Source organism: Phoenix dactylifera, unplaced genomic scaffold (genome assembly GCF_009389715.1).
Source record: "Phoenix dactylifera cultivar Barhee BC4 unplaced genomic scaffold, palm_55x_up_171113_PBpolish2nd_filt_p 000204F, whole genome shotgun sequence".
Taxonomy (NCBI): Eukaryota; Viridiplantae; Streptophyta; class Magnoliopsida; order Arecales; family Arecaceae; genus Phoenix; species Phoenix dactylifera.
In genome coordinates, this window is record NW_024067722.1 from 74,959 (window position 1) to 86,752 (window position 11,794).

The 11,794-nt window shown below is 39.2% G+C and overlaps 1 protein-coding gene across 2 annotated transcripts; it reads left to right on the forward strand.

The window, feature by feature from the left end:
• Positions 1–570: 570 nt before the first annotated feature.
• On the forward strand, positions 571–7,987 carry LOC103712018 (chromatin remodeling protein EBS-like). Of its 2 annotated transcripts, XM_008798384.4 has the most exons (5): positions 571–713; positions 825–1,170; positions 2,151–2,219; positions 5,475–5,610; positions 7,611–7,987. In XM_008798384.4, the coding sequence occupies exons 1-5, from the start codon at positions 641–643 to the stop codon at positions 7,635–7,637; spliced, it is 651 nt and encodes a 216-aa protein (XP_008796606.1). In that variant the 5' UTR covers positions 571–640; the 3' UTR covers positions 7,638–7,987. The 2 variants fall into 2 exon arrangements, with proteins under 2 accessions (XP_008796606.1, XP_008796607.1); XM_008798385.4 differs by lacking the exon at positions 2,151–2,219 and having other exon boundaries at positions 573–713.
• Positions 7,988–11,794: the final 3,807 nt, after the last annotated feature.

Consider the following 11,794-nt stretch of genomic DNA (forward strand, 5'->3'; position numbering starts at 1 on the left):
TGCTAGCTTCGCATGGATTATAACGATGGAGATGTTTATAGCAAGAATCGACCAAAACAACAATCATTCATTTGAATGCTCGATAGCTTTCGGAATAGGCCTCCGCATCTAATTTGCCGATACATCGGAAAGGAAAGAGAACACCACGGCCGCACAAGAAACGCCGTTTCGACGTCACCGGGGTTTTCCCCGGAGCATTAATATCCGGAAACGCTACCGTTGAGGGATCGCCGCCACACCGGCGCCGAGTCCCCGGTTCCATCCCACGTGCTTCGCATGCGGGAAATGTTTCTCGAAGAGGACATGCGGACCAACCCGGCTTCCGATCTCCCGCATATATATATCACTGTACGGGCTCCGTCTTTAGCTCGTTACCCCATCCCGTCCTACCGTACACTCCGTCAGTCCAAAGGACCGGCGACACCAAGAGTGACGACCAATCGTGGACGGCGGATAAATCTCCCTCATAGAAACTTTTATGCACACGTAAGTAAATTGTGTTTGTCAGAGACTCGCCCTACCTTCTTAATTTTTCGGCGAAACAAAAAGATTAATATATATATATATATATATTTCTCTCCCTCTTCTCGCTTTCCCTCTCCCATTCCCTTCTTCGTCTCCTCCTACTCGCCTCTTACCCATGGCGAAGCCTCGGCCGGCGAAGCGAATCCTAGACTCCTATACGATCAAAGGATCCAACAAAACCATCAAGCGTAATCCTCTCTCTCTCCGCAATCCTTGTAGAAAAAACCTAAATTTTGAAGCTTTGATCGTGTTTTTGGTAGGGCTCGGAATTGTGAATTTTTCATGTTGTGATTTGGCAGCCGGGGACTGCGTGCTGATGCGGCAGCCGGATTCGTCGAAGCCGCCGTACGTGGCGAGGGTGGAGAGCATCGAGGCGGGGTCGCGGGGCTCCAACGTGAAGGTGAGGGTGCGGTGGTACTACCGGCCGGAGGAGTCGATCGGGGGGCGGCGCCAGTTCCACGGGGCCAAGGAGGTTTTCCTCTCCGACCACTATGACGTCCAGAGTGCCGACACCATCGAGGGCAAGTGTTTCGTTCACAGCTTCAAGAACTACACCAAGCTCGACGCTGTCGGCAACGAAGATTACTTTTGCCGGTTCGAGTATAAGTCGGCGACTGGTAGTTTCATTCCCGACAGAATCGCCGTGTATGAATCCCTACCTCCCATTCCCTCTCTCTCTCTCTTTTAATTTTAGTTCCCTATCTGTTTGGTATTTGTACTTCAGATTATAGACTAGATAACATGGGATTGGTTTAAAGTTGATGTCTTAATGGTTTCGTGTTGGATTTTGTTTGGCGTCAGCTAGTAGTCTTGTTTGAATTTGGAATTATTATCTCTCCGTGCCCTAAAGACTCAACTTTTGAGCATCTAGAATAGTTCTTCAAGTTGGTACACTGACTCGATGTTCCTTTGTGACCTGTTATCACTTGTTGGGTCAAAGGATTTGTTCTTGGTGTCAAATATATTTTTTTCTTGGATAGAGTCGTGGTTTTGATGACTATTTTTGTGCATTTGTTTGAATACTGCAATCAACTGGATGCTATAAAGTCTCGCTCGGTATTAATGAACTCATAGAAAATATTCGAATTCTACAGCTGGCAGTGGAGGATGGTGGTCTGGTAGAAAGTAACCTGCTTGAAAATGTTAATTAAATATAATGGCGGCATGTTTGCCTATACATGAAAGACTTGGTTTCCCACTTCCATTTTCAAGCGGAGGGAATTTCTAGGAAAACCATTTTAGTTGTCAGGATAAATCCTTCTCACAAATTATGTAATTAGATCTTCTTCCAACATCAACATTTGTGTGTTGAAAGGAACTTAGAGTAATTAGAAGTTATAATGAATGGATGAGTTGAGGTCCAAGAAGTGGTCTTGGTTGTCATTAAATAACCTGCACCCTTCACCCAGAACATTTCAATTTTCCCTCCTTAACTTGAATCTTGTAATCTCTCTCTCTCTCTCTCTCTCTGGGTCAGTCTATCTGCCTGTTTCTGTCTCTGCCTCTCCCTTTTCGGATCATGCCAAAAATATATTCCCTTTGTTGTTGTCTAAGTTGTTTGATGAGGTATTGTAATTTTTGTTTCTTTCCTAGTTATTTATTTATCAATTATTATTATGGGGCAGGTTTTGCAAGTGTGAAATGCCTTACAACCCTGATGACCTTATGATCCAGTGTGAGGGCTGCTCTGACTGGTAGGCCTCTTTAATGTTAATATTAACCATCTTTGTAGTGTTTCTTTTGATCTTCTGATTCTGGACTATAAGTTCTTGTTGGGTTTGATAGAGATGTCACCTGTGTAAACAACTTACAGATTCTTTAGTATTGTTGTTGAACCCTTAATGCATGAAATAACAACATTATCATCTATCTATTTGATGTTGCAACATGCCCAATGTGTGGAAGAAATGATAATTTAAAGGCTTTTTTTTTTTGAATTGCTATTATAAAAGCATGCTATTAGGTCGAGGTAAATGCTGTTGAATTGTCATTATTGAAGAATTGGAGGCTTTGCTGATTTTAATATTTAGGATGATATAAAAGGTGAATAGATGCATTTTGCAACAACATGGAGAGTAACAGAAGGGAAATCTTGTAATATAGAGTAGGTGATATCACACTCATGTTTTGACGTCGATGAAAGCCTTAGAAAATGCTTGGGTTATAAAGATGTTAAAGCCACATATGAGCATAGCTAATTGGAGTTTAGAACTTTATCTATCAATCTGTGTGCTTAAGCTGCCAAGCCATATTAAAGGATGCCATTGTGTAGGGCTGAGCTCTTTTGTGTTTAGCCAAAGATCAGGATTTAGGCTTCAAAGGATCGAACTCAATCCCAACCCAATAAATCTAGTTGAGCTTGAGTTCCACCTTTATTTATTTATTTTTTATTATTATTATTTTGGGGGTGGGGGGTGGGAGAGGAGGGGGGGGGGTTAAAGAATTCAACCTTAATTGATCCATAGTTTGTAAATTCAACTCTGGTCAGCTCGGCTGACCCAATCAACCATATTAACATGGACGCATATCAATCGCTATATTTTATCTAGAAATTTCACATATGTACATCATTATTATTGTACTGCCATATGATATGTATGATAAGAGGTGGTAGGATATGAAATTTGTGAACATTGTTACCTTGGACCACTCTTACCCAAATCTTCCTTGGCAACATGCTCTGACAACCAATAATTCAAATTTACCTTATGATTTGAATTCACCTTATGACTGGCCGTGACACCACCCTTTAGGCCTGTAGTGCCTCCTTGATATTGAGGTATCCATTGTTTCCTACAGTGCTTTATTTGTTTTCTATGCAGTTGGATCTGCTAACATTTCTGGTCAATTCTTGTGTTATTCCCAGATAAAGAGAATGAGTTATCAGCTTCAGTCCCATTGAAGAAGTTGCATCCAGAAAAACAAAGGCTCCTAATCTTTGTACAGTTTGTGCATTTCCATTACTTTTGGCTTCAAAAGTTGGTTATGGTGCTTGTCCATTTCCCACAGGAAATGATGTCTTAACTGTTTGTGAGCCTTTGATTGTTCATCCAATTACTTCAAGACTCAGCTTTTGGAGCTGAAGAATGATGCTGGATCTAGTCAATATTTGGTAAAACAAGAGAATTATTAAAGTATATTTTTAAACACATCATGGTCCAATGGTCCAGAAACTAGTTACAATGAACTTGCTTCCACATAGGTCATTATTATTGCCAAATTTCTCATTGAGTGGGAAGTGGACCACTTAGTTGGGATTGCATTGTGAAAGTTTCACTTTTTCAAAAGAATTGTTGTAAATCAAATCTTCACTTCATAAAGGCAGAGTGGCCTAAATTAGAGCTATAGCACTTGAAGGGGCTACGTGAACTGAGGTTGTATTGCTTGCGTGACACCCTTTGTCTTTTCTATTGATGAAATTGACTGGGCGATGCTAAAGCAGTTCCGATAGTAGTACGGGCAGTTTCATGGAAGTGTTAATAGGACTCTAATATCACTTTATAAACGAGCTTTATGGTAGCATAATTGTGTGAGAGAGCTCCCTTGTGGAAGTGTTAACAGAACTCTAATATCACTTTATAAACCATGTCTAATTCCTCTTCATGTGCTTCCTTCCATTTAAGCTCATCTAGTGCTATTTGCTCTGGAAATTTGGTTTTAGAAGCAGAAGCTAATGGAAAGTGCCTACTTTTGGTCCGACCCTACACCTAAGGCTCTTGGTATGGTTTGAACCAGCCTGTATGGTTTTCTTGAGTACAAAAACATTTCATGAACTGATGGTGAATTGTAATTGACTGTTGGTGACTGCATGAGCCTGGCAAGGACACCTGAAGTTTCTCGTTCAATTGTGAGGATGTAGAATGAGCCAATCTTGCTTATAGGTTAACAGACTTGTCATGAAGTGCAAGTTCTTCAGAAAAATCTGTGTTCTAGTACTGTGAAACTCAACAAGCAAGTGTTGAAAAATTGCGATAATGTAATGAATTTATTATTCTGGGCGATAGCCTTACTCACACATGCATTCACATGCACATGTATGACTATGTACGTGTGATTAACCGTACACTTCATATATTACATTATCACATGATACACATCTCTAGGGTGATGTACATACTTTAAATTTTTTGCACAATGTATTAACAGTTGATCATCAACTTGTTCAGTTATTTATGCTGATGTCTTTACATTGCAACAAGCATGCTTGTACAGGTCTGCAGATAAAAATGTCATTCATCAACTGAAACAGGTCCCGTATATAGATGCTTCAATATATGCAGATACACCCTCGGACATATGTACATACTCATTTTGTTAGTTAAATATGTTCATATGTACATAAATTCGTTTGAATCACGTGCTAACTTTTTTCTATCATATCCAAAATGCAGCCGAATATTGGAAATGATCTAGACCAAGGTTTATCATATTGGTTGGTACCATACCATACTGGTACCAAATTAGTATGTAGTATTGTACCGTACTGACATTCAGTATGCCTTACCATCTCGTACCATGCTGTACGACGCCATAATAGGATGGTACAGGTACGGAGTCTGGTATTGAGACGGTGAACCTTTTCTAGACCTTGAAAATTAAAATCGAAGTTTTTAGTTTAATGCTACCGATTTGAGTACCTGATTTGTTTCATGATGAAAGTACCCTGCTCTGAAAAAAAATCTCTTTGCATGGATTTCTTTTGTTATCTAGAGATATTTGTTATATTTTTTCTTTAATAGAATGAGCAGAAATTCTTTTGCATTTGATCCATGCATTCCTTATGATAATGTATTTCTTTTATGTGTCCTATGATTTATATGCACTGTGACCTTTTTCTTTTCGTTTCGTTTTTCTTTTTAGTTGTTACTGTTATAAAAATAGATGCTTTGTTGATTGGTAATGTATTAAAAGTCAAAGCTTCAAAAACTTGCTGAATTCTTTTGCTTCAGGTACCATCCTGCTTGTATAGATATGACTGTTGAGGAAGCTAAGAAGCTTGAGCACTTCTTCTGTCAAAGTTGCTCCTCTCAAAATGAAAAGAAGACAGAAGATTCTCATAGTGCTTCGAGACAATTGGAATCAAAGGTATTACAATACATAGCTTGCTGATTTGCTGATAATTATATTCCTCTAGAAGGCAATATTAATTAAAAAGATACGCTATAATTACATAATAGAAGGTAGTATTTATAAAATGGAAGTATCAAATGACTTATGTTTGGTGGCCAATATTGAGGTAATATGGAAGCCAATTATGCATGCAGCAGAGCATGTACCAACAACTTCCAACCAAGATATAGAGTATCATGTTATAACATTTATAAACCCCATGAATAAGATGTTCTTAGACTTGACACAACGAACCAATTAGAGAGTTCCATTATGCAGTTCTCTAGTCTCAATAACTTCACATTCAGTGCTAACATCGGTCCCAGGCTTGAATGGACAAGGTGGAAGGTTGAAACTGTCTGTCTGTAGGAAAGAAGTTTAAATAACAAGACAGCTTCTTGCTAAGTTTGTACCCTTGCTGGGGTCTCCCCGACAAGCAACAGGCTCTGATTTACTCCAATTTTGTTGAGAAATAGGTAGGAATTGACATGCCTCCTGCACTGTTTTAAAAGATTTCAGGTGGTAGATGGGCAGCCAGGGGGGCACCTGTGCCTAGGCACTGGGCAGATACCTAGTCTGACACCAGAGTCAAGGTGGCCCAAAAAGAAAATTCAAAAAAAATGAGGAATTTCAACAGGATGTAGTCAGGGGGAACATATTATGACGTAATAAGTCAATGGATAGTATGAGCTTGGAAACATCTAATACTAATTCGTAAATCAATCTTGTCCATAGATATACTGTCAGACATGATTTAAAAGTATAAAAATGTTGGCAGCCCCGCTGAGGGCAACTGCCTCTTGGGCTGCTTGAGTTGTTATTTAAGCCACCGGACTTCTTAGAGAGCATTGCAGCACATCTTAATGCCACTGTGATGAGGAATGAGCAGTAGTTGGCTATGCCCTCCTCTATAAATGTTGCCCCCAAATTTGACCTGATTCTGGTGAGAATTGTGCTTTTACTAGGTGTAGGTGCCCTTTTAGGAAATTATGCTGTGTGGTATCCAGTTGGGGTGACAATTCAACACAATGGTGGTGAGAACTGTATTAGGGTTGACTGATGCAATAATGTCGGGAGTTACTGAAGCTGTTTGCTTTTCTTGTTTCTTGTAATTTTTCGAAATGGCCCTCCTCTAATTTGAAAATGAGGCTCTTTAACGTTGGGAAAGGAACCGTGACTATTGCATCTTTTATGTTTTTCCAGGGGTCATTCACATTGGTTACATATGGTTTATGGATGGTATTTTAATATCAAATTGCCTACATTTATTTAAGAAACCTTATTATCTGTTATCATGTCACCTTATCTAAATCTGTACCTTGTTCTCTTAAGAAGCCCATTCATTCACATCCATCTGCATGTTGAATGGTTGCATCCTTTGTGTAATGTACAGGCATCTTTCAGAATGCAACCTTTTCTATTTTTAACATAAACTTCCACAGAGCAAATTCTCATTGTTCATATCCCTCTTGAAGCTAGAACCATGCTTTGCCATTGTTGATTACTCAAGAATCTTAAAGTTTTCCATTTCAAAAGTATGTGTGTGTACATTGATGCTTTCGCTTTTCACTCTTTTCAGGTAATCTGATTTTCTCGCTTTAACCAGTCCTCTTTTTTTTTTTTTGGTGTTGTGTCACTCAACTTGCTTGAATAATTCAGGAAATTCCAGAAGTAAGGTTCCATATGATTATATGGAAATTCTTGAGGCAGCATATTATTTTGACATTTTCAAAAGTAAAAAAAAAAATCTTCTGTGATAAGCTAGCAGTATTGGTTGATTGTTTTCTCTGCATGGCTTTGTTAACCATACGATTTCTACCTAGCAAGCACTGTGCATCTTTATGTTCTGTAGATTTACCATAGCGAGGGGATTTCTTCAATCCTTGTATTTCTCAGTTATGCCCTTCCATGACTTCTCTGATCAATTACTGTTTTCTGTTCAAACAATGGGAAAAGTGAACCTATTATGTTTGCAGGTTGAATCCAAAAGGCGGAGAAGGTGAATAACACAACAGATGCCCATATGTTTTATCCAAGGGGTTGTATAGAGTGGTCTGCCAGTTTTCAGTTATGTAAATGTTCAGATGACTGTTGTATTCTAGAGGTTACATGGGGCTCTTGTCAGTCCTTGTAGAGCATGTAATATTTGGCATCCTTCAGTTATGGAAGATTGAAGAGAGCTGTCTGGTCTCATCAAATATTTGTATATATTTATTGGGCTTGCATGATATCGTCAGATACATGTTTAAAAGCGCTCAAACATGGCATTGTAGAGTCATTGTAGATTATGCATTTGCTCCCCATCAAGTCAAGCAACAATAAGAGCTCTATTAAGTCTTCTTAGATGCTTTCATTTGCCTTCTTAGATGGTTCTCCTTTTGGTATTTGAATCTGCAAGTCTGCAAGGTGGTGACTTGAGCTCCTACATGGGGTGATGAAACAAGCAAATAAAGATTTTGCTAGATGCTGGTTTACTAATGGTGTCATTTGATAATCTGTACCTGTATATCACATTGTCATGTATGGTTGTTGGCAGGAGCGTCTGTGGTGTCCAGTGAAATGCTAGGTTGACACGAACTAGCCTTGGCTTGGTTGGCAATTGGCATCTCTCTCCACTTGGGAGAGGTCTGGGGTTCAGAGTGGTGGTATCTGCACTGTATTTCTCAAAGGAAATGCTGGCACAACTCAAAAGAAGCATTTGGTCTTTTTATGCCTTATTATCGATTAATCCGATGATTCTTGTGTTTGATTATCCCTATGCTTGTTAATGCGCCTTGAGTAGTCTGTATTATTCCGTATTCGGTCCCCTATCGACAAATTAAAATATGCTGGGCCACGCTTGTGCTCCAGCATCAGCTTCAGATGCCTCATTTTATTTCCAGATCTGCATGCGAACTATTAAAATTTCACCATTAATAGGTGCTTGCAACAGTGGCGGCGACCCACTTCGAGGGGTGCCAAGAGAAGCCATGATACATTCTAAGCTGGCAGATTGATTTTTTTTCAGATGCAGGATCGATTTTCTTTATTTCTTCAGACACTGCATGGTAAAAGAATTTGTCAATATTTCTTAATTAATCTTCTTGCTAGTGGATACTTCAAGGAATAAATTGATTTCAAGGTATTGGATATTTTTTTTGTTTTTCCAGCAGTACAGAAACAAATGCTGCAGATGAACTCGCATCCTAGATGCAATCACCTTTGACTGCATCTTTGGATGCAACGGCGGTCTTAAGTCATAGCTCAACTGCCTTTCTATATCTAGATTGCAGCATTTAAGACCCAGATGCTCATTAGTGCCGGTCGTGCTGGAAAATAAGAAATATCAGAATTTTCATAGATAAGCAATTTTTTCGGAGCTTGGTCACTGCAGAAAGTTTATTGCTATTCTCCTTTTGGTCCAACCTCTGCAATGCAAGGTTGCTTAATAGGCACACAAAAATCTAGCATGCAATAAAAAAATTACCTATTATGTTAAATAGATTTTTACGTTGTCGTTACCTATCAATAAGGAATGGCAAGCTAGTTCTTTGTGGAGCTGAAGTTGCATCATTTGATTCTTTGGATTTTTCTTTGCTTTTCTCTTTTCACAACTGCTTTTGTTTCTGTTACGCTGCCTCGCTCTAATCTAATCTCTATTAGCTGTTGTGATTACTGTTGCTTTTCAATAAAAGCTGGGTGGCTGCTTTACGAGCCCATCAAAAAAATAAAAAAAAGACTCAGATGCGGGCAAACCGATGGCCCTTTAAAAATCCACCAAACCTGTGCACCTGAATCTTTTCAAAAGGTTCGGCTACATTCCTACAATAGCCATGAGAGCTCCATGACGCCGACACCTATCAAAATAAAAGTTACTTATCATCCAGAAGCCTGATTCAAGATTACCGAAAACCAGCACAGAATAGCTCGGCATATCGAGGCGCCAATGAACAGAGAGAGCAAGGCATCACTAGCAAAAGCAGCATCTTAATGTTAAATAAAGGGAAAGGACTATATGAAGTATGCTCGGAGGAACTAGAAGGCCTGTGAACCTAGTCACAAGGCAAGATATTTAACTTGGAAACTGGCTGACCAAGTAACACCAAATAATAAGCATGGGCAAACACCCGAGCGGAGTAAAAAAGGTCCGACATGCCGGTGGAAATTTGGACGTTCGATCGATGTATTAGGGATAGCTATTCATTTGCAGAAAGAGAGGGAGGGGGAGATGCAGATCATAGAGGCTTAACTATCTTCTGGATCTCTCAACCGAAAAAAGCTCGAATGATCCTACGAAACCAACGAGCAGGATCAGAACATATATATATGCAAGACAAGGCAATCTAAATAATCTAAACCTACTAGAAGCCTTACATAAACACCGACTGCCGACTGTTCCCTGACGCAGCACCGCTCCAGATGAAACCCCACCATAATTAAGCAACGGTTCACGTACGGTACTCCTCCGGTTTCTGGACAATCCAGACCTCCTGCATGTACTCAGCAGGTCCCAGGTGAGGAATCTAAAAGTACGACATAAACATCATGCTTCCTTATATATATGCAACGCAACTAAAATAGAGGAGTTGCTAAGAGGCATCAATGTTACAGAAGCAATATCATAAGCTATATATATATATATCCACTCGAGTACTTATATAGTACGTACAACCTCAAAGACTTGTGAACTCTCCAGAGCACATGCATGCATGATGTAACAATATGTAAACGAAGTCGGGGCAGCAGGCAGGAACACTCTATCGGCCATAATGAGGAAAGATATGTATTGTTATTGGCACCGTCGAGATCGAAACAAGCACCAGTCTAAACGACAGAGATAAACAAGCTCAGCCGAACGCCCACCAACCTAAGCAAACGCATATTTGCTGAAAAGCTGTCGTGCATTTCCATAGATTAATGACCGCTGACCTTCCATGCATATATATTATTTTGAGCGGCATTTTTCAGTCCATGCATGTATCCTACTCATGAAGGGGTCTGAAAAATATTTTTATAAACTTTGAACTTATAATACGCAGTTGGCTTCCTCATGCATTCTTCCCTTCATCTCTAACGAGACCGTAAAAATATAAAGAGCTTATAATGTCACAGAGAACTTAGAATGTAACCCCCGCAACGGAATTTTAATCTACAATATTTCAAGCATGAGAAAAGATCCTGATCGCATGGACTCATCCTCGGTCTAGGCTTTCCGATCCAACGGAAGGAGTATGACTCAACCTCGGAACTAGATATCCCATTGGGGGCAGATAATCATGTGAGATAAAGATAATGAAAAAAGCACCTCTAGAAAAAAACTATGTTGATAATCATGTGAGATAAAGATAATGAAAAAAGCACCTCTAGAAAAAACTATGTTTGTAAAGGTTAAAACTTTTCAAGCACAAACAGAGGTTCCGTGCATATATATGTATATACTCTTTGACTCGGAACGTTATCACGAATGTGCGAGTCATAAGGTACATTAAATTCTGGCACATGAAATTCAAAAAACTAACCGCGGATGGCGGATCTTGTTAAATTTATTAAATAACAAAGCTAATTAAACTATAATGCCATGGAGCGGGATCCGATACCACAGTACAGCAACAGCATTATATATAGCGGGTAATATGGAAATAAAAATGTTTTCCTAAACGACAAAATAGGTGACGTATAGCCCGGGAAGGCATGTCGACCCATGACATGGTAGGGCCACATATACGGCCCACTATTATGTAGACCCATGCAGGTGAAATAGGTTGAGGACGACAATAATTAGGTTTGTTGTGGATTTCAAACCGGGCATGATATGGGTACTCATAGTGCTAATGTTAATTATATTATAATAATAATATAATAAGTTATTTTTATTAATCCTGCTACTATATTTATCCAAAAAAAGTTGTATCATTATTTGCTACTTTCATTTGTATTGAATATACTTCATCTATTCTTAAATAGTTAAAAAGCGGCACCGTGTGCATGTACCCACACATGTTAAAAAGCGGCGCCGTCGCCGCTTTTTAAAACATTGAGATACACATATAGGTAACATATTTTATTTATTGCCATCTTTTTGTCGCATCCATATCCTTTCAGATTCACTAGCTATAACCATTGTTATTGGAGTGTTACAATTCACGGCCCAAATCCTATATATGGTCCCGATCAAAATGGC

Excerpts from the sequence above, each read along its gene's own strand:
- LOC103712018 (XM_008798384.4), top strand. The coding sequence starts at position 641 with ATGGCGAAGCCTCGGCCGGCGAAGCGAATCCTAGACTCCTATACGATC. Across the intron at positions 714-824 it reads ATCCAACAAAACCATCAAGC|CCGGGGACTGCGTGCTGATG; the intron begins GTAATCCTCTCT and ends GTGATTTGGCAG. Across the intron at positions 5,611-7,610 it reads CGAGACAATTGGAATCAAAG|GTTGAATCCAAAAGGCGGAG; the intron begins GTATTACAATAC and ends TTATGTTTGCAG.